The sequence below is a fragment of the Squalius cephalus genome, assembly GCF_949319135.1.
Source record: "Squalius cephalus genome assembly, chromosome: 16".
NCBI lineage: Eukaryota > Metazoa > Chordata > Actinopteri > Cypriniformes > Leuciscidae > Squalius > Squalius cephalus.
In genome coordinates, this window is record NC_137137.1 from 30,361,649 (window position 1) to 30,385,341 (window position 23,693).

A 23,693-nucleotide genomic window follows, 5' to 3' on the forward strand; every position below is an offset into this window, starting at 1 on the left:
CAGAGTTTTCCCTCTCACAAAAGAGCTTGTGCGTGGCACGTCTTTACAAGACGCCTGTGCACTTCTGGTTGTGGTCGGACTGTTTCTCACTGCCTTGCGTGTTTGGGCTTAGATCACACTAAGGCAGCTTTTGTGGATGAATCATGTTCTCATTGCGGGGGTTCTTAATGACCTCACTAGAGCGAGAGTCCCCTCATCTACCCCCTCTTCGAGAGGTGATACTTTGGCTGGTGGACAGGGTGACATGAGGGTGAGGTGTCCTCAGAGCGCTTCTTCTCATGGTGACCCAAAGCACCCCTCCAAAGCCTGTAGGTTTCGTCAACTCTTGTCGTGAAATCCTATAGCGCTGCGGGGAAGGCTGCCGCCTCTTTGCATGCCATGGCCATCCTGCAGGTTTACCAGGCACGGATGCTCAGGGACATGCACGAGGGCAGGACTGACCAAGGGCTTTTTGATGATCTGCGTGCCACCACTGACCTCGCTCTCCGGGGCGACGAAGGTGACCGCACACTCCCTGGGCCAGGTGATGTCCAAGAATGTGGTCAAGGAGAGACACCTTTGGCTCAACCTGGCTGATATGAGAGACGCAGAGCGAACCCGTTATCCCAGGCGCTTCAACAGTTCTCAACCGCCCGGAAGCACACTATAAAGCATATTCTGCCCCGACGGCCCGCTGCTGCCTCCACCCAGCCGTCGGCACAGAATCCTCAGCCTGCTCGCCGCCCGCCCAGCCCCAGCAGCAGCCTTCATCTGGGCCGCGCCGTGGAGGTGGTGGCAGGAAGGTGCCCCAGCCTGCTCCAGCCCCGCTCCAACCCCGCTCCTGAGACGGGCTGCTCAGAGATGGCACTCATTTCTTTCCAGGAGATGGTAGCAGGACCACCCTCCTTCCCCCGCTGGAGGGCCGGGGCAGGCAGCACCTTAATGTGGTTAAAGAAAGAACTGACACATCCATCTCTGAGCCATCAGAGATCTCAGATGACAGTGCGCGCCGCTTACGAGCCTCGGCACTCTCGTCCCCCTTTGTTGCCAGACCCCTGGCAGAGCAGGCCCCCGTGGAATGCTCGTCCTTCCCTGGCCTCCTCTGTCAGGACGCGGCAAATGACCGTACCTCCACACCGGGACGCTACGCCTCCCACTTCCGGCCCGGTCATTCTGCCTCGCTGCCCCATCGAGGGTACATCTGTGGTTCGCATGACCCTGCTGGTACAGTTCTTGGGAGCTTGGTTAGAGCTTCCCAACCTGTCCCGCTGGGTCGCGAGAACCATCAGGCTCGGCTATGCAATTCAGTTAGCACGGTCTCCTCGCCGCTTCCAGGGAGTTCGCTACACCATGGTCGGTGGCAATGCCCCTGTCATGCGTACGGAGGTCGCCACCCTACTGGCGAAGGGTGCGATCGAGACTGTCCCTCCAGCCGAAATGAAGTCCGGCTTCTACAGCCCCTACTTCATTGTACTCAAGAAAACCGGTGGGTTACGGCCAATCCTGGACCTTCGCATTTAAACCGATCCCTTCACAGGCTTCCGTTCAGGATGTTGACAGGATGTTCGTCCGTTGGATTGGTTTGCAGCGATCGACCTGAAGGACGCCTACTTTCATGTCTCCATTCTTCATCGACACAGACCGTTTCTACGGTTTGCTTTCAAGTGGCGGGCATATCAGTACGCGGTCCTCCCATTCGGGATAGCCCTGTCTCCTCACATCTTCACAAAAGTCGTTGAGGCTGCCCTTGTGGCAACACGGAGTTCACATCCTGAACTATCTCGACGACTGGCTGATCCTAGCTCACTCTCGGGACCAGGTTTGCGAACACAGGGACCTGGTGCTCCGGCACCTCACCCGTCTGGGCCTTAGGGTCAACTGGGAAAAGAGCAAACTCTCCCCAGTGCAGAGGATCTCTTTTCTCGGATGGAAATCGACTCGGTAGCCATGTGCTCGCAGCTTACGAGCGAGCGCGTGCAGTCACTGCTGACTTGCCTAAGACAGTTCGAGGGCAAGAGTGCGGTTCCACTGAAGTTATTTCAGGGGCTCCTGGGGCATATGGCATCCGCAGCCGCAGCTACGCCGCTCGGGTTCCTTCATATGAGACCGCTTCAGCACTGGCTTCGCGATCGAGTCCTGAGGTGGCTCGCTCCGAGTACCAGTTACTCCGGCCTGCCGTCAGACCTTCACCCCGTGGACGAACCTCAGCTTCCTATGGGCAAGATCAGGGAGGACGAGGAGCAGGTCATATTGGTTGCGCCTCATTGGCCCAGCTGGACCTGGTTCTCCGAACTAGTACTCCTCGTGACAGCACCTCCCTGGCCAATTCCTCTGAGGAAGGACTTCCTTTCTCAGAGACGGGGCACCCTCTGGCACCCTCGTCCCGATCTTTGGAACCTACATGTGTGGCTTCTGGACAGGACGAGGCAGGTTTGAGTACTCTACCACCTCCGGTGGTGGTTACCATCACTTCCGCTAGAGCGAGACATGCATATGGGTTGAAGTGAAACCTCTTCGTCACCTGGTGCTCTTCTCGCCGAGAAGACCCCAGAAAATGCCCGATCAGTGTCGTACATGTTCCTCCTGGGATATGTTACCCAGTGTACCTTGGTATTCTTGCGTTAAGCCTAGCCCTTCGTCCGTGCTAGTCTCACGACAGGGAGTTCAGTCTTTCGCAGGGCACTGGAAGACAGCCAATGTGGCGTGATTGAATTGGGACCCCCATTTGTCATTCACTGATGTAACTCGTAGTGACTGAACGAAAGCGAATGTCTCGGTTACGTATGTAACCCTCGTTCCCTGAGGAGGGAACGGAGACGTTACGTCCTTCTGCCACAACCGCTGTACCACTGGAATTGCCTGAGTTCAGTCTCGGCTCCTCAGCGAGGAAACTTAATGCGAGATTGCCACTGCTCCTCCTTTTATACCCACGTGGTGGGGCGGAGTCGCGACATGCAAATTCAGCAGACCCAAGGCATTTTCCATGCCATTGGCTCGTTTTCTAAAATTCGAACGTGATAGGCTTCTAAGCGAAACCCCATTCGTCATTCACTGACGTAACGTCTCCGTTCCCTCCTCAGGGAACAAGGGTTACATACGTAACCGAGACGTTCACCCCTAGTCTTTATAATATTCAGTGTAATATTACATGTTATAATATTATGTTATAATATTACAATGTAAGTCTATGTGATTGTTTACTAACTTTATTGTCCACAAGCAAAAAAAAAAGTAATAGCACAAATCTACTCAATAAGCCACAGGTATCATTATTATTCATGTCAGTGCTGGACGACTTAAGGTCTGGTTAAATGCCTGTCTCTAAGTATGAGCAATAAAACAGAAGTCATTCTGTGAGATTTGAGTAGCAGAACAGGTCAGCCATTGCTCAACCTCTTAGGATAGTGAACAGTCTGCACTCCAACACTTCTGAGTGGAATAGTGCATATCACAGACAGACGTGTGCTTGTGTGAAACACAGTCACATGTCCAGTATAAGTAAACACACACTTACACACACATCTGTTCGAGTGTGTGTGAACATGCAGATAGGAGCAGACTTCCAGCATACAATGGTTCTTACTGTTCACACATACAGTATCAACCCAGAAACTTTCAGACTTGCATGTGTGAACCAGACAGGTGACATGGTGTACAGAATTAACACACAAAGGTTTAGACATCGAACAACACTTTAGTTTCATACCCATCATATAATATGCATAAGTTCAGAAGCAACCAAACAAATATGTAATACTTTTAAACAAATGGTTTTCAATGTTTTTGACTCAAGGGCCTAATAACTTTTGCAATTTAATGGATTACAAGGATTTTTAAAAACACGTACCAATGTAATATTCAGTTTATAATATCTATAAACATATGATACTTTTTTGATTTATCTAAAAAAAAAAGCTTTTAGGATTTATTTTTGATTTGCTAGCATTAACATAACTAATTCTATGAGATTATTCTGAATTGTGGACAGTATCATTGCTTAAATTTAATTAATTTATTTAAAAAAAAATCCATTATTCCACATTCCACAGCAATTTTAATTTGAAAATCCAGTGAAATACTTGATAATTATGTTTATCACAATTGTGTAGTTCTGATTGACAGTGTTGCTCATGAAATTCTTATGAATACTCTATGTTGGGCACTACAACTAAAGTCTGATTAAAATCAGGACAGATATGTGGGTGAGGAACTGTAAGGCTGTATAATAATAATTCATAAGTTAATCAATTGCCATGATGTATATGTTTACTCACCAGCAATGGAAAAGTTCACACAGAGAAAAGAAGACAGAAGCACATGTAAAACTAGATTTAAAGCGTGACACAAACAGAATGATAGGCACAGGAAGCTGAATAAAGGCCCGTTCCACCAAGGATGATAATAATAACTATATTAGCGGCCACACCAACGGCCACTTATATTCGGTTTATTATCAGTGCGTGCTGTAGTTACGTCGTCAGCCGCTTTAAATGCTCAAGTTTTTTAAAGTCTGATGAATTCTGATTGGCTTTTTATTATTCATCAGCTAGGGGGAAAAAATTGTTCTGAAAGTTATTTCAGTGATATTGTTCCTCTGTGCAGTTATCGTTATAGATGTGTTTTGGGTTCTATTATTATATAATTACAATGATTTTGTTTAAATGTTATACTTATAGTTAATTTATTATATTTAATATACTTATAATTATTGTCCTTGGTGTGACTGGGCCTTAAATCTGTTCTAATCGGAAATCTGTGTGAAAATGTTGAGGTGAAAGAGCCATTTAATATGTTTTTTTATGTATAAATCTTAAAAAGATATATTTTCAGCTATGTATAATGAAGAATAGGGACATGGGAATGTTAATACATATATAAAAGACAATGCGAGTGAGTTTACCTAAGGTCATAAATGAATGTAAGATAACATAAGATTGTGTTTATAACATCCTCATGATGTAATGCACAGCATTAAAAAAAAAAGCCAGAATGCTTTTAAGTCAAAGTAAATTGGCGTTGCATGGTGGGTGAATGCATTATGAACCATATGACTTCAATGAACGTGAGCTTTAAAAGAAAAACAGTTTACAAGATAATATATCTTACCTCTCTTTGCACACCAATCACATAGAATGTTTTCCCTTCGAACTTAAATTTGCTGACATCTGCCCTGCAAGAGTGAGACATTACAAATTAAATGTTACAAGTGAAATGTTTTTCAATGCAAAAACATGTCAACAGTCAGACATAAGAGAGAGAGAGAGAGAGAGAGATTAATAGACATATAAAACTCTTCAAACGTCTAGCCTTGAGTGCATTTATCTGCTTGTTGACTGTGGGCTGGTGTTAACAACACTACAAAACCTTATGTCATAGATCATGAGCACTCACAGAACACTCATTGATCAGCTGATGTATACTCCATCTGATCGACTGGCCTTACATAATGTCTGTGAGTCAGAGCGCAGAGGCTTTAAACTGTCTGTCGGGAAACAGTTTGGTTTACAAGCTCACAGGCTGATTTTGAGGACGAACAGCTCCTAGTTCGCATTTCAATGTACAAGGTTCATGGCAACAAATCTTTGAAAGATATTCAAGTTGCAAGATATCCTTAAGCACTATATACATTCACACCAACGATGATAACTACAGTAAAACTGCAGCGCATCCTTATAATAAACAGAACGTTATCAAGTATGGTTATACCATACTCAGATAGGCATAAAGTATGCATGTTACCGGTCATTGTTTTAATCTACTCGCATCAAATTCAAAATACATTTTTATGGACGTACTGGATATTATTCAGCGCCGTGCTGAACATCGCAATGCTGGGTTTGCTTATGTTCTTTGCTCCGTCTGGATGAAGATACGGAGCAAAGACTGTGCAGCAAGTTGTGTTGACAGAGTTTTAGTTTTTAAGAAGAAATAATTTTAAAGAATTCAAAGAATTCATTCATGACTTTGTGTGAACAACACATGGCATCCGTCTACGTCCGAGCACATGCGCACTTTGGTCAGAGCGGTAATAAGGTGATTAGGTGTTTACATGCCTGTTCATTGTGATTAAAATCAGCATACGCCAAATAGTTTAATGCGATTATGAGCTTAATCGCATTAGTTTGATCAAAGTATTGGGTTAATAATCGCATTATGAGGGTGCATGAAAACATACTCATTGACGATAATGACACCAAACCATGAACAGAAAGATCTTAGGGCTTAAATACACAGAGATGATCATTAAAGGGACAAGAAACAGGTGCGGAACTTTAATTAGAAACTATGGCAACAAACTAGAAATGAGAATTAGGCCAACAGAAACAGGGAAAACCATGAAAACTAAACTAAAGTGAACCTGACTATAACCTTACACCCCAACAGAGGAAGAAGGGAGGGGTTCTGGAGATGAGCGAGGAACCGAAAGATGAGACCTTGGATGGGCTGGCAGAAGGGAACACCAAGGTGGAGATGATAGAGGGAGGAGCTAGGGCAGAGATGGGAGGAGACAGAGGATGACCCAGAGCAGAGCCAGGACGAAGGCCCATGGCAAAACTGATGGAGGGAGGAGCCAAGATGGAGCCAGGAGCCCCGACTGAGGTGAAGTTGTGATAAGAGACCCAGGAGTAATCAAGGAGACGTGGACCCAGGGTAAAGCTGAAGACCTGGGAGGCCAAGGTGGAGCCTCAGGTGTGCATTACTGAGGTGGCGGCATGGGCTTGGCCAAAGGATAATGGTGGAACCGGAGGGAAGGAGGAGCCTAGCTAAGCCAGAAGGGTGAAGGGTCGAGGCACAGCAGGAAATCTGCAAGTCTGAACCAGAGTGACAAAAGATCAAGGAGAGCCAGGGGGACGAAAGACCCCGGTTGAACCTGAGGGATGACAGACCAAAGTGGAGCCGATGGGTCGGAGGGCTGAGATGAAGTCCAGGGCTCGGAGGCTTGAGATAAAGCTGAGGGCGGAACTGGACCAAGGTGGAGCTGGTGTCTGGGAAGCCCAAGGTGGATCCGAGCAGCTGGGCGGAACCACAGAAGGAGGAGCCGAGGGGCTGAACGGAGACAGTGGAGGCAAGGCCTAGGAACTGGAGGGAGAGGCAGAGGAGGAGGGAGAGGGAGGCTGGGCAGGACCATCTGTGTCGGAGGATACTTGGAGCTGGGTAGAGCCAATGGTGATGAAGGAGACCTGGAGCTAGGCAGAGCCAACGGTGATAAAGCAGACTTGGAGCTAGTCTGATTTAATGACAATGAATATGACTTGGGACTGGACTGAACCATCAGAGACAAAGATGACTTGGAACTGGGCTGAACCAGCAGAGATGAAAATGGCTTGGAACTGGGCTGAACCAGCAGATACAAAGACAATTTGGGACTAGACAGGACCAGCGGAGACTGGAGACCTTGAAACATTTCATTATCCAGCTCATCAAATAATAATTCCTTGGGAACCCACCTCATTGATTGCCTCTCAGCGACGGGAGTGTGGGTGGGGCTCCAATCCATCCCCTCAATGGAAACTAATATTTTCTCAATGATGGATGCTGTTTCCAGCTCACGCACCTGTTCAGACTCTTTAATAGGCTCGGGCTCCAGAACGAACGTGGCATCTGGCAATCGCTCTGGCTCTATCTTCGTAGCGCGATACGGCATGGCTGAAGGCTGGCTGGGCTCTGGGTCCAGAGTGGGGTCTTCATCAGCGAGGCAGACAGTGAATAGTGAATTAGTCGCATCTGACAAGTACCCACTCCACATATTTGACAAAACTCCCTTAAGGACCTTCCATGGGCAGGCATGTCTTGGACCACTTGCTGAGGCTGGTGTGATATAAAACTGCAGAGTGAGTGGTCCTGATATTGAGTCAGGCACGGCAGATCTAAGAAATCCCTTGTGTGGTCCTTGAAGGAACAATCCTCTTGTTCAAGGAGAAGCAGGCGTACAGCTGGAATATCCATTCCTTTTTTCCCTTTAAATCCTTTATTCTCCTTTATATTGTTATAGTTATGACGTGGATGCCTCTATTCTCAAAGGATCAGAACAAAATAAACTTTACAGCGATAGTTATCATTATGGTTATCGTCCTTGGTGTGAACAGTCTATAAGTGGGTGTTTCTTTCCAGAAAAAAACTGGAAAGTGGACACTAGACTTTTTGCAGAATTTTTGCAGGTGAAATCCAGTTAATTCAATAGGAATCCACGTGATTGGGAATTTCATAACAGGTGGATTCGCACGTTGACCAACAGAAAGCTTCTTGTTTTAAAAGTGGCTTCTGTGTGAGCTGTGCTTCATACATCACTACACAACTGACAATAGACAATGGACCTTTTTGACATTTTTCATGACCGCACCTACACTGAGTAGGATGAGGTGGAGATGGAGAGTGAATCTGAGAGTGCAGCTAATGATAAAATGTTTTTTAAAGTTACCATTTTAAAAGATGTATCCTCTTATTTCCCTGGAAAACTACAAACCCTCTTGCAGTGAATCCCAGGAAAGCTGTGGATCCTGTGAAATCCTGAAATGAATTTAATCAAAGATCACATTTATGATGTTTTAGCTATATATATTGTATTTTATATGTACTTAAAACTAGATATTTACTAGATACTAGATGCAGTATATAATAGATATGTTGTAAGTTTCTGAGGCGAGTCAGTACCTTGCACGGGTGTGGGTCCACTCCATATGTGTCTAGTGTGTAGGCCCTCTGAAGAAGGTTTAACTCGGCGAGTGCAGGACACTGTCCCCTACAGAAACAATGTAATTTTAGAATCTAAGATCTCCAACTACATAAACCCCTGGTTTCACAAACAAAGCTTAAGCCAAGTTCCAGACTAAAATGCATGTTTAAGTTGTTTTAACCAAAAGCATTTTAAAATGTAATAATATTTCACAATATTACTGTTTTTGCTGTATTTACCGGTATGATCAAATAAAGGCAGCATTGGTGAGCATAAGAGACACCTTTCAAACATTAAATAATCATACTGACCTCAAACTTTTCAACAGTTGTATCGCACAAATAAATGTAGAATTCCAATTGGCAGACAGCTTTTTTTCTTTCTCTCACCTCAGCTCATTTTGGTGGATCTCTATGATCTTGCGCTCTAGTTTGAGGGACTGTTTGGGGAAGAGCTTGAAGTCGCTGATGTAGTCAACAGGATGTTCCTCAGGATCATAGTCCCCAAGTTCAGCTAGAACAAGACAAACAGCCTTAAAAATCATCAAATAACCACATGAAAAAGCTAAAGAGCCCATTAAGATACCTGTGTATCTAGAACAAGAGACTATCCTCTGTTCCTGATCTAAATTAGGTTCATATCCATTAGAAGCAAGAAAAAAATGGAAAGAGGTTTGAAATATGACTGCTCATTAGTTAAAAAGCTTCCAGAAGAAAATTGCTCAGGAGCACCATGCTACTGGTGCTATCAATCAAATAATATTCAAGCTTTGGTTGCAAAACACAATGTAATGAAATGTGTGATTGGTTGTAGATGAAGTTGTATTCTTACCCTGCACTATACAGGCTCCAAGATACGCAGCATCGGCGAACGGACATAAAAGCCTACCGTGGTACACGTCTCTCTTCAACTGTAGGTACAGAAGGTACCTGACAGAGAAACAACAAGAGAAGTGTTATTTCAACATGAATCATTCACCATGGATTCTTTCTCTTTGGCTGCATTCCCACTAAAACCCTTGTGAAAAAGAAGTCCTTTACTTCACTTTAGCAAACTTTCAAAAAGAGCACTTATTACGTCAACAATACAGTTTAAAAGAATATACTTAAGTGCAAACTTTATGTATTTGCAACGTCATATAGTGCAATTCATAAATTATTTTATTATTAAGGGCAAATCATGTGCACAATAATGATTGTCAACTTAGAATGACGTGAAAAAAAAAAACTTGAATTTTAATCTGGATGTTCACACTGTATTTACAAAATGAAATTAGATAATAATCTGATTTAGAATTGAACATAGTTGAAAACGTCAGGTTCAGTGTGATTTTTGCTGTTCATTTGGATCTAAAAAAAACTATGTGAGGGACATAGAGATCTGTCCTATAGACTAATAAGCACAAACACACCAGTAACAATAACAGCACCCCAAAATCCTACTGAAATGTGTGGAACATCTAAAACAACAGGATGCTATGTCTCAAAGTTTGACAGCTGTAGAATGACCTTCTAGTTTCGCAATTGGCTGGTATTTAATAAAAATAAAATGTTGATACCCTGTTCTGATATCAGTTCTGGCATCCTGTTCTGATTTTCAGAGCAGAAATGTCTACCAGATGGTCTGTGCTCACTGGGAAACTAGCCCACATATATAACTACACTAACATTACTAGGAACTGAGCACTCAGCACTACTGTTTCCTTCAAGAAATGTTACTTTTGTAAGGCCTAAAAATAAGTGCACATGACACACCTCACAGAGGTAATTCTGAACTGACATTGACATTTAAGACGGAATACGGACATGCACTTATAACATGAGTACAACATGATATAAATATAACATACTCCCTATGAGAATATGTACTTCATTTTTAACAAAGTACCAAAAAAGTGCATTTGGCTGTGTTCTATGTATGTACAGTAGGAGCTGCTCAATATATATATATATATATAACTATGGTCAAACTTGAAAATGCACAATGGCTCTACATTATTTAAGAAAGGACAAGTACAAACGGAATTTACAATCTATTTCACTTCCCTTTGGAAAAAGAAGTGCACTTTAGCATACATTAAAAAAAGAGTACTTGTTATGGAAATAATATACATAAAACGAATATACAGTATTTAAATGCAAACTGAATACAAAGCTTTTGGACACTTAATTACATGTAAATTGCAATTAAATTCAATTGTATTATAATTTAGCTTTTTAATAAATGCAATTAGTTGAATTTTGTAGTAACCCAAATAGAACTTAAGTACATCTTCTTCATATGTAATTCTATAATAACTTCTATTGTTTTTAAAATATGGTTAAAGTGTGAATGTACTGACAAGCAAACTATAATAGCTATGCTTAAATGTCTACTGAAACTTGTAAGTCATGTATTTCAATATATTTGTAATTACACATTTATGTAATGTAATTATGACGTTGCAATTTAGTACATTTAAAATATGGTAACTTTAAATTTAATATTGAATAACAAACTAGAGATAAAATTATAATTAAGTACTTTACATGTCCTTTAGTATGTTAGTCAACACATCAAAATAAGAGTACTTTTTTAAAGCATGAAAAAAGTATTAAAACACAATGATTTAAAAAATACTTTAAAGTAAAAACTTTTCATTAAAGATGAAAGATGATTCTAAAAACTTTTTTTTAGTATTGGAATAATGTGCACTGACCATATATTAATCATTCACAATGAGAATAACAGGGTCCATTTTGATTTCATGGAAATTTCTAAGTTTGTATGACAGAACTGCAATGCATTGGCCAAACGTTTGCATCTGCTTTTGTGCACTTGCATGTTTCTTTTTTCTCCATTCTCGCTCTTTGTAACCTGCACTCAAATCCATTCTTTATATTAAATATTAAAGAGAGAGAGAGCGGTTGGAAAAATATATATAGTTGTTTTCTGTGTCAAACAGCTTTAACAGGAAAAACTCTAGTGTGGAGCAGAAAATAGCATGAACTGGCACATTAATGCATCTCTTGTCCATCTCAAACCCTTGCTTTCTCTTTCACAGGATGAAACCATTTAAACTCAGACAACCTGGGCTCCCTCTCACACACATGCGCCTCGTTCTCTCTAAAGCTTCTGTCTGGCTACAGGAACATTCTCGTTTTCCAGCGCACAGAGAAAGCGTGGAAGATCGAGAAAGACAAAAACATTTATCTTGACAGTTCAGATGGTGTGCATGCACTGAGCGCCATGTTGTGAGAGCAGCACTAATGATTTAGTCACACCAACAATCTGTGAGTGTGTGTTTGTGTATCTATGCAGATGCCTGTGCGCGTGTGTGTGTGTGTGTGTGTGTGTATGTGTGTGTGTGTGTGTGTGTGTGTGTGTGTGTGTGTGTGTGTGTGCGTGTGTGTGTGTGTGTGTGTGTGTGCGTGTGTGTGTGTGTGTGTGTGTGTGTGTGTGTGTGTGTGTGTGTGTGTGTGTGTGTGTGTGTGTGTGTGTGTGTGCGTGTGCGTGTGTGTGTTTGAGAGAATTAGCGAGATGGAATCAAAGCTCGTGCTTGGAACGTTGCTCTCTGATAATGTAAGAGGAATATGTGACACACATTGACACTGACAGTCTATTCAGAATATTTTTTGCTTCCTTTTGAGGAAAAAAAAATCCTATTAACATAAAAATTGAGGAGCAAACATGTTTCATATTAATTTATGGAAAAATAAGGAAGTCTGAAATGATGAAAAGAAAAATCTTTTAAAAATCTAGTTAAAAACAGAAAGGTTCTGCCTAATTAAAAAGTTATTGTAATCTTTGTAATCATTGTTGGAATGAGAGTATTCATAAGTTCCTCCTTTTCCTCTGTTTGTTATCCGGTCACGTCTACGTTTAGTGTCTGTTGCTCCTGCATGTTTGCTAGTTTTTTGGAACATTATTATTAAACTTGGTGTTGGAACTTTATTCATCGTCTTCATCTGTTTACCTGCAACCACCTGTGACAATATATACACACACATACAGTGGGGAGAACAAGTATTTGATACACTGCCGATTTTGCAGGTTTTCCTACTTACAAAGCATGTAGAGGTCTGTAATTTTTATCATAGGTACACTTCAACTGTGAGAGACGGAATCTAAAACAAAAATCCAGAAAATTACATTGTATGATTTTTAAATAATTAATTTGCATTTTATTGCATGACATAAGTATTTGATCACCTACCAACCAGTAAGAATTCCGGCTCTCACAGACTTATTAGTTTTTCTTTAAGAAGCCCTCCTGTCTCCACTCATTACCTGTATTAACTGCACCTGTTTGAACTTGTTACCTGTATAAAAGACACCTGTCCACACACTCAATCAAACAGACTCCAACCTCTCCACAATGGCCAAGGCCAGAGAGCTGTGTAAGGACATCAGGGACAAAATTGTAGACCTGCACACGGCAGGGTTGGGCTACAGGACAATAGGCAAGCAGCTTGGTGAGAAGGCAACAACTGTTGGCGCAATTATTAGAAAATGGAAGAAGTTCAAAATGACGGTCAATCTCCCTCGGTCTGGGGCACCATGCAAGATCTCACTTCGTGGGGCATCAATGATCATGAGGAAGGTGAGGGATCAGCCCAGAACTACACGGCAGGACCTGAAGCATGGAGGTGGAAACATCATTCTTTGGGGATGCTTTTCTGCAAAGGGGACAGGACGACTGCACCGTATTTAGGGGAGGATGGATGGGGCCATGTATCGCAAGATCTTGGCCAACAACCTCCTTCCCTCAGTAAGAGCATTGAAGATGGGTCGTGGCTGGGTCTTTAAGCATGACAACGACCCGAAACACACAGCCAGGGCAACTAAGGAGTGGCTCCGCAAGAAGCATCTCAAGGTCCTGGAGTGGCCTAGCCAGTCTCCAGACCTGAACCCAATAGAAAATCTTTGTAGGGAGCTGAAAGTCCGTTTCCGGTTTCTGTACCAAATATTAAGTTCTGCTTTTCTGATGTATCAAATACTTATGTCATGCAATAAAATGCAAATGAATTACTTAAAAATCATACAATGCGATTTTCTGGATTTTTGTTTTAGATTTCGTCTCTCACAGTTGAAGAGTACCTATGATAAAAATTACAGACTTCTACATGCTTTGTAAGTGGGAAAACCTGCAAAATCAGCAGTGTATCAAATACTTGTTCTCCCCACTGTATCTATTTATATATAAATGCATACATACACATATACAGTATATATATATATATATATATATATATATATATATATATATCACGAATAATCGATTTAACAGCACTAATTTAAATACACGATATACACTTTCTGTATACAGAATACAGTTTCATTTGAAATGACAATAGATTATATATTAGTTTATGTGCTTAAATGCTTGTCAGTACAAAACAGTAGAAGTAATTGTGAAATTACATATAGTCCTGGTTTCACAGACAGGGCTTAGATTAAGACAGGGTTAGGCCTTAGTTCAATTAGGTCATTTAAATAGCTTTTATATACATGCCTTAGAACAAAACATTACTGGTGTGCATCTTGAGACAAAACAATGGCACTGACATATTTTAAGATTGCATCAGTGCAAGTTGCTTTCAGTTCAGACAGCTCAAATATGCATTTTAGTCTGGCACTAGCTTAAGCCTTGTCTGTGAAACCAGTGGATAAAAACGTAATTAAGCCCTATTTGTGGTTCAGAAAAGCACTTGTAATTTGAACTGATAGCATTGAATATAAATCTATAACATTATTAGCTACAATAAATTTTAATTTAATTGCAATTAACAAAGTGTCCTAAAAAATACATTCACTTATTTTGCATATATATATTTTTTTTCTGGCCTCACCACTGATTATAGTAATGAGAATTTGGCGGCAAGTGTGTTTAATTCTAAAAAAATTTTTTTGGACAAAATATATTTTCGCATTTCTTCTGATTTTGGAGTGAAATATGAATGTACATGTTCTTGACAGGTTTCGTGAGATGCACTGTAATGAGATCACATTGGTTACTTTGACATGAAAGAAGCCACCGATCAGCCGTTCTGGCTTCAGCTACAAAGTAAACATGCTCTTTCAAATGAAACTGGAACAATCTGCTCAGGAGGCGTTTTAAAAATGCAAATCTCTTCCAGAAAATCCTCAATCTCATATACTTGACTTGAGCGATTCAGGCCTGTTTATGCTGTGACTGGCCGGGGTTGTTTTTATGTCATTCCAATGCAATTTGAACATTAGATCAGAGAACTGTTACCTTGTCAGCTCTTCCTTGATCTTGATTGGCTCCTGAGGGTAGAACTTCACCCTGAAGCACATAGTGTATGGCTGGTGACCTGAAAACAACACATCAACAATCAGATGAGGGGAGAGAGAGACAACTTGAGCATAAGCCAGCAAGTGTGAGACAGATTATGCAGAGAACTGTAACCGAGGGCATGAGGAGAGCTAAAATGATTATATTAATCCATGAGATGAGGGAAACCCCTCTGGTGAAGAATGAAATGAAGTCTTCAAAGATAAACGTAATGAGTCTGAGAAGTTTAGAGCTCAAAGGGAAAGATTGACTTCATTGACGTCACTTTGTCTACAATCTCTCTGTCACTTGTCCGCTACGTGTTCATTCACCCCCCCCCCCCCCCCCCCCTTTGTAATTCTACATAAAACATCTCTGAATGCGAGTGATGTTTTACTTATGTAAATACGGCAATATTGGCAAATGTCAGCAAGAAAAGTCCATTGTTTATTGTAAATAGCAATGAGAAATGCACAGTTTAAGTCACTTTCAAACCAAGCAGCTTAATATTGGTCAAAGCAACAAACCCATGTGACCAACTTGAACCCTTTGTGAAATATGCATTGGAAAATGTTTCCTCCTTATGCAAAATCCCTATTGAAACTGGTTTCGCTGACAAAAATTCACGAACAACAGTAAATGTGACTTGCTGCCACCTTGAGGGCAAGAAGGAAATAAACAAAACTTACATTTCATCTGTTTCACTACTGGTTTGCTCGGGTCCAACCAATGCTGTAAAAATGACAAGAGAAAGAAATGATTCACTGCTGTGCGCTGACAAGTAAAGATGGTGACAAATCAAAAATGTTTATGGTAAACACTTTGGATAAGCATCCTGCTCAGGAAATGATCGTAAACAACATTCCCACTGATGAACAATCCCTTTTTTCAATAGCGGGCATTAATATTACAACATAAATGACAGTAAATAATTCACTACAGTTCTGCTGGGAGGTTTTCTGCTCGACTGAAGAAACATTGTCGTACATACAGTAGGGTAATACCCCTTGGTCGGTTGTCATGGTAACTTTTATCCAAATTTAAAGCCAGTATGATAGGCTACATAAGGAGAAAATATCTAGTGAGAGTACAGAAATAAGTACATGTAAGATTTGTGAGTGTTTAGATTACTGTTCAAAAGTTTGGGGTGAGTAAGATTTTTAGATGCATTAAATTGATCAAAAGTGTCAGTAAAGACTTTTACATTGCTTCAATTTTTAAAAATGTTTTCAAATATAATACATTTAAAATTTTAATAATATTTCACAGTGTTACTGTTTTTTCTGTATTCTTGAAAAAATAAATGCAGCCTTGGTGAGCATAAGAGACTGGTAAAACTTTAGTTTAAGGTGTAATTAAAGGTTACATATACTTACTATAGTAATAACAACAGTAAATTCTGCATAATTATAAGTAACTAACCCTAAACCAAACCCTAAACCTAATCTTAACCCTAAAGTAAGTAGGCATACATGTAGTATGCACTTATTTGTGTAATTACACTGTGACAACGTCACCTTAAAATAAAGTGTAACCAAGACCTCTTTCAAAAACAAAATCTTACGGACCCCACATTTTTTTTCAGGATTTTAAGTTGTATGTATGTTTGAGGTTTAGCTATTGTAAAAGGTTGTGCAGAAATCTATTGCAGATTCCACTTGTTTTGATGCGTTTTATGTTGGAGCAACAGATTATCTGCTGAAGTTATAATAAACTTTTAGGTCAGAATATATTTAATGAATATTGGGCCCGAGTGGTGAATGTGTAGTTACCCTTTGTTTCTCTGGGTCCACATATCTGATGCCAAAGTAATCTTTCTCCAGCAGGCTGTAGTAGTTACACACATGATCCAAGAGAAACTGCCCTTTAGTGTCTCTCTGTGGAGGAAAGAAAAATCAAAGGAATAAAAACACATCATTACAGCAGAGATTTAAGATCAAATATAATAGTGAGCCAGCTAGTTATCGTGAATATATTGATAGTGTATCATAATATTGACCGTTGTGTGTATAATAAGTTCATCGATTTACAACAGGGAAAAGAATACTAATACAGAGGGGGGAAACAGAAAATGTTTTACTATGACAGGTCAATATTTTTTAATACACTAAATATGATTGTTATAAGCTTGAGTTCTGAATTAAATGTGAAAACCATTTAACTACAGCACAATAAAAAGCACAATGATTCAACCAATGTAGTCCGATTGATGAAGAAATGACTTACGAGCAGGTTATTTTACTGAACAGCACAAAAGACTCACTGATGAGTTATCGGTTTGAATCAGTCGGACAAATCCTTCACTGAATGAACTCAATGAATCCACCAGAGCTGCTACTGAATCAACATCTGACTCTCTCACTGACTATATATATACTAGATATATATTATCTATAAGCTAGTGTGCTCCAAAACAATGACAAAATTTGGATTAAGAAGGTAAAAGCAATCAAAACTTAGTCTCTCACTTGCCCCAATATGGATCAATGATTTTGATGACATCACTCAGCACTTCAGTTTCTCATCAGATTTTCTCTCCAATCAAATGTTCTCTAGAATCTGAAGCCCCGCCCCTACATTATAAATAGACGCTGAAGCTGTGGCGAAAATCATCACTTGTTCACACATTTACTATTGATGATGAATGGCACATAGTGCACTATATAGGGAACGATTCAAACCGCGTAAATCTGCTTTCCATTAGGGCGAATGAAGTCTGGTTTCACGTTAGTGTCGCGCGAACCGTCGCAGCTCCGGTCCAGAGACAGGATAGCACAGAGCAGATCATATGGGGTGAAGACCACAAAACGTATCTGACCCATTTGAATTCTGCACAGAATGCTGTTTTGTAAAGCGATGGAGGAGAAATGGCTCTACAGACTCTGCATTAAACAGCGCTGACGAGTAGAAGAGATAACACCAACATAAATTACACACTTTTCAAACTACACATCCTTGATTATGTTTACTGTTTTGCTTTACTAACAGTTTCATATTAAATATTAAAGGGGAATCTATTAGACTGTGGCTATCATAAGCAGTCAAATGCGGCTTTACTGAGCTCAACAGCTCTAGTCGAGCTGTGATATAAACAACACGCTATTGGCTATTTTAAAAAAGGGGAGGAGCTGCTCGATATGTCCCACCCTGTCTTCCTGTTTCAGTGGAAATTACGTGAAAACACTGAATAACACTGCGCGTTTCAAGACACTTCAGTGGGCCTTTAATGTTTGGGAATCTTAAATCAGTATCATTACTGGTTGTTCATATGAAAATGTGTAACTGAAAATACATTTACAATTTTTGCAATAAATGGTAGGGCTGCACAATATATCGAAATTATCAAAATATCGCAAATGTATATATCGCAATATGCATATCGCAACAGCTTGCAATAACAGGGGTCATGAACAAAAGACAAAGAAAATCACTCACTGATCTTGGCTGAATTACTTTTGTAGCTTTAATAAGAATCAGAATATATATTTAATTAATACAGTGAAAACTAAGCATTGTTTTATTTTTATTTGATTATTCAGTTTCTTTTGTTAAATAAACCTAATGTAGGCCTACCTGAAACCCTAAACCCCGTGGTGTACACTGATGTTAAAATAACTTATGCTACAGTAAAACACTGCTGTTCACTTTCAGAAGTTTTAGGGATGTTTTCTTGTCACAAAAAGAATGTGAAACACACACATGTAGGTTATATAATTTTAAATATGTTTTAAAGCTAATTTAAGTTCATTTTACACACTTTAAGCATTATCGTATCGCATATCGAAAATCGCATTATTTAATGAGTTATCGCATATCGTATTTTTCTTCAATATCGTGTAGCCCTAATTAATGGTATATAATTAGAATTTAAAATTAATGGTATATAATTATAATTTAAAATTACATGTTTACATTTTTTTATATATATAATATGGTTTAGATTTAGATTCAGTCAAGGGGTTGCAGGGTTGGACAGGCAGCTCCCCTGCTGCAAATACATCATTCTGCAGTGAATGGGCTTATGGCCCATACAGGACAGTGTCTCTGTGTGCTCGACTGAGCAGCTCTGGTTCAGCTCTGATGACCATCAGCTTTTGACCTTGCTGTTATTACCTGTGACGCAGGCTGTTATAGCACACTCCTGTGTGAAATACATCTCACTGTGGGGGCTCCAATTCCACTACAGAGGTTCTCTACAGGTACTGGACGTTCTGCTCTTCCAGTATGGAAAAAAAACACATTCCTTAAAGTTTTACTTTCTCAGTATTAATGAATAAAAATCAAATGTCTTTTCTGCACATTTTAAAATGTTAAATGTGGATCAAGCACTACACTGGATTGAATTAAGAAGAGAATTTATCATATTATTACATATCTCTTGTCTTACAATGACATGAACTACATTTGGTAACACTTTATGGTAACACTTTATTTTAAGTTGTCATTGTTACAATGTAATTATATATTTAAGTACTGAGTAATATTAATTAACTACATGTACTTACTGTAGGGTTAGGATAGGATTAGGATTTGGTTGAGGGTTAGTTGCATGCAATTATGCATAAGTTACTGTTATTACTATGGTAAGTACATGTCTTGAGTCTTTGTTACACATGTTACATGAAGTTACTACAGTAATAAAAGAAAATTATGCATTACAAGCAACTAACCCTAAAAACTCTACTCCTAACCCTAACCTTATAGTAAGTACATGTTGATAATTAATATTAATCAGTACTTGTATAATTGCACTGTTACAAGGACACCTTAAAATAAAGTGTAACCCTACATTTTTACATAGAAAGAACTAGTTTACATCTGCATCCTTAGAAATATAAATGGTGTTTGCCTGTGGAAAACTCACTGCCCACAAAGATATGGTGGCATTTGCAGTTTCTAGGGTGTTGCTATGTGCTTGTTATGGTTTTCTGAGTGACTGTAAGTGTCGCCACATTAAATGTGCTAGTTGTGGTTGCTAGTGTGTTTTGAGTGGTTGCTAGTGTGTTGCCATAATGCTAAGGTGTTATTTGAGGTTTCTATGGTGTAGCTATGTGGCTGCTAAGGTGTTCTGAGTAATTTTTGGTGTGTTTCCACAATGCTAGGACGTGATTTGGGGTTGCTAGAGCATTGTTATATAGTTGCTATGGTGTTCTGAGTGACTGTTATTTGTGGTTGCTATAGGGTTGCTATATGGTTACTAAGGTATTCAGAGTAATTGTTGGTGTGTTGCAACCAGGCAAAGCTGTTATTTCTGGTTGCTAGGGTGTTGCTATGTGGCTGCTAAGGGGTTCTGAGTGGTAGTGTGTGTTGCCACAATGCAAGGCTATTATTTGTGGCTGCTACAGTGTTGCTATGTGGTTGCTAAGGGGTTCTGAGTGATTTGTTAGTGTGTTTCCACAATGCAAGGGTGTTATCTGTGGTGGCTAGAGTGTTGCTATGTAGTTGCAAAGGGGTTCTGAGTGATTTGTTGGTGTGTTGTCACAATGCTAGGGAGTTATTTGTGGTTGCTAGTAGGGCTGTCACTTTTGTGAAAAAATCCTGTTCGATTTTTGAGACATAAGTGTTCATTGAATCGATTGTAAAATCGATTTTCCATGTCTAAAGACGTTTCCATTTTAAACGCCAAATATGGGCAAATCCACGGACAACTAACAGGTATTAGGGCGGAAAAAGGGCGCTTGAGACCCGCACAAGTCAGCAAATATTCCTGGTGATTTATTGGCGTGAAGTTTCGTGCACAATGACAAACAGAAGTAGCCTGGCAAGCCAGACCTACATCAAGATGTTAGGTCTGGCAACTCACCATAGGCACGGCTCAATCCGAGGGGCGGGATAAACGGCTGTCTTTCAAATTCCCTCTGCACGCAATAGGACAGCGCTTCAACCAACCAGAGCGTTTTCCCAACAGCGGAGCTAGTTGATAGATTAAACTTTTGCCATATCTGGCCGGCAAAACTACGAACACATCTTCCTTTTTTAAGAATGACTTAAGTGCCGTTCTTTGCTCTTTTCTCAAAGAAAAACTTAACTCCAAGTCCTCCAGAGTCGCGGCCAAAGCCGATTCGAAAGACTGCTCTCCAGCAGCAGCCGCCATTCTTTGTTTTCAAGTAGCAGCAACCGTCGCAACTCTGTCGTCATTATGTTAAGCCTGCCCCGCCTACTCTATACACGATGTGATTGGCCTGACCCAATTTTGGTTTTTGCAGCTCGAAAGTCAATGGAGAGTTGCTAGACCACCCTGGCTGCAAAATACATTTTGCTGCCGCTTGGGTGCGTCTAGATTTCTAGGCTAAAACAGGAGTGCAACATTCTCGAAAAACAATAAGCAGAGTGGACTGCCATAACATAAATGAAAAACATTACTGCAGTCTTCAACATGGCTGTGTTTACTATTAGAAATGTCAAACAAATTTTGCCTATGTAGGCGATTGTAGACCGTAGCCCGAATCTGTACTTGTATGCATGAGACTGTCTGCATACCGGCAGAATTCACAGTTCTGTTGTAAAAAGAGACACATTATGCAGAAGTATAATTTGCTTTTATGCGTGTTTGTCAGAGCCTGCAGTTGCTGTGTGACACACGTTCGCCTGGGGGCGTATCATGAATAGCTGGACGCGCTCCGAGAAAAGACCGTTAAAATCGATTCCCTATTTTCGTTTTCGAAACTTGCGTTGGTTGGTCCGATCGGTTGTGCAATCGATTTCCGAACATAAAGTGACAGCCGGTGTTGCTAAATAGTTGCTAAGGTGTTCTGAGTGATTGTTGGTGTTTTGTCACCATGCAAGGGTGTTATTTGTGGTTCCTAGAGCATTGTTATATGGTTGCTAAGGTGTTATGAGTGATTATTGGTGTGCTGTCACCATGCAAGGGTGTTATTTGTGGTTGCTAGGGTGTTGCTATGTCCGTATAATACTCTGAGGTGCGTTTCAAGTACTGCAATGTAACTCATGACATCACACGGGTGGTGGAGCAGAATACTTCTGATTATTTATCGGTTTGATTTTTTTGTCCGATTTTTATCTTATGCTAGATTATCGAAGTAAATAAACGAAAACTATTGGTGTTCTTACTCTTCCTCCGTAAGAGGGAACCAACCACAACTTTCAGAAGCCATCTTTATTTTCTAGCTCAACTGTCACAGAATAAAAGCAGAGGATTGTGGGATATCAAACGCAGTGACAGAAACATCTATGCTGGCTTCAAATCAAATCAATCAGGGGTGCGTTTCCCAAAAAGCATCGTTAGCCAACTATAGTCGCAAGTTCCGTCATTATTAGCATAGTTCAACAACTCAGTGTTTCCCGAAACCATAGTTCCAACGAACATTCACAAACAGCTTCTCAAAGTTGTGTGGTTGGAACGACAAGCTCTCGACCTGTGGTTAGAATCATAGTTTCTTGTTTGCATGACATGTGGACTTTATAAATCCTTATTTTGAGCCAAATAAGCAAGCTGACAATCAGCACAATCTATCTTTTATTTATAAATGTCATTTACGTCTTTTAGTTTGTCAAGAGTTTTAAAGAGTCGTTTTGAAGAGTGCGCATGTGCAAACGTGCGCTAGTACGTAAGAACGAGCCTATGATTGAATCTGGAAATAAAGCTAAATAACGAGAAAAATAAGAGATAATCCTCAGACGTCATGTCCGTAATTTATAGCAAAACTTCAAGCATTAATTCGATCTCAAACAGATTCATTAAGTTATTACTCCACCACCTGCGTGACATCATTAACCAACGTGGTTGAACTACCAATTTGCGACAGTACGGTTTCGGAAAAACAGTCGTGACTAGCTAGTCGGTTTCTTCAACGATGCATTGTACTATGGTAGTGAAGCAGCGAGTTACGGCGTTGTACGGGAAACACACCCCAGATCTCAGGAGACAGGAAGTGAAGCTAACATTGGATTCTGACATGCCTTAAAGCCTTCCTACCCTGGAATGCATCTTCCGAAGGCAGCATTTTTAAGCTTTCGGATGCAGCCCACGTCATACTAGCAAGAAACGTCTCAGTTACGTATGTAAGCATCGTTCCCTGAAGGAGGGAACAGAGACGTAGTCGGATGTACCGACTGATTGGGATCACGCATCTTCGAGTATTGATAAAACGAGCCAATGCACACATTGGCATGTGAGCTTTGCATCCACGCTCCACCCTGCAGTGCGGGTATAAATACGGAAGTGGATGCACACACCACTTATTTTTCGCTGAGGAGCTGAGCGGAGCCCAGATTCAGCGGTGGTCCAGCAATAGTGGCGACGGGACTACGTCTCCGTTCCTTCCTTCAGGGAACGAGGGTTACATACGTAACCCAGACGTTCCCTTTCAGTTCGGTCACGTTCGACGTAGTCGGACGTACCGACTGATTGGGATCCCCATTAAAACGCCACTAGTGCTGCCACCTTCCAGTGCCTAGACAAAAGACTCCTGACCCCCCGCATTATTGAGGCAGAGATAGGACAGGGCTTAGGCCAGGGAAGTCACTGCTGTTCCGCAAGACCCACTCAGTTAGACTTGTTAACACTGGGAAAGCCCTTCCGATGGAAGGAGGGACGCTACGGAAGCCACATCGAGCCCGTAGGGAGGTATACATGTGGAGGTTACACATATGGACTGGGCGTTACCAGGCAGTACAACATATGGAATGTCACTGAGGTGACTCCAGCCGAAAAAGGGGGGAGACGCAACCGTCAGTGACGGCAGAGCAGACTCTGCCAAGGGAAGACACAGGCTCGCCACAGGGAGCTGTACCGTGGAAGAG

General features: G+C 40.9%; 1 protein-coding gene across 4 annotated transcripts in view; it reads right to left on the minus strand.

Moving 5' to 3' along the window:
- Positions 1 to 23,693, minus strand: part of frmd3 (FERM domain containing 3) — a 77,101-nt gene that overhangs the window by 41,043 nt on the left and 12,365 nt on the right. For all 4 annotated transcript variants that reach the window (XR_013823937.1, XR_013823938.1, XM_079897720.1 and 1 more), the window contains exons 2-9: positions 16,703 to 16,807; positions 15,620 to 15,662; positions 14,892 to 14,970; positions 9,485 to 9,582; positions 9,043 to 9,166; positions 8,632 to 8,719; positions 8,399 to 8,487; positions 5,086 to 5,149 (exon numbers count right to left, since the gene is read on the minus strand). Coding sequence is in view for 2 of the 4 variants with exons in the window: in XM_079897720.1 (XP_079753846.1) it covers positions 5,086 to 5,149; positions 8,399 to 8,487; positions 8,632 to 8,719; positions 9,043 to 9,166; positions 9,485 to 9,582; positions 14,892 to 14,970; positions 15,620 to 15,662; positions 16,703 to 16,807 (690 nt within the window). In the remaining 2 variants the exon portion in view is untranslated. The remainder of the gene's footprint in view (positions 1 to 5,085; positions 5,150 to 8,398; positions 8,488 to 8,631; positions 8,720 to 9,042; positions 9,167 to 9,484; positions 9,583 to 14,891; positions 14,971 to 15,619; positions 15,663 to 16,702; positions 16,808 to 23,693) is intronic.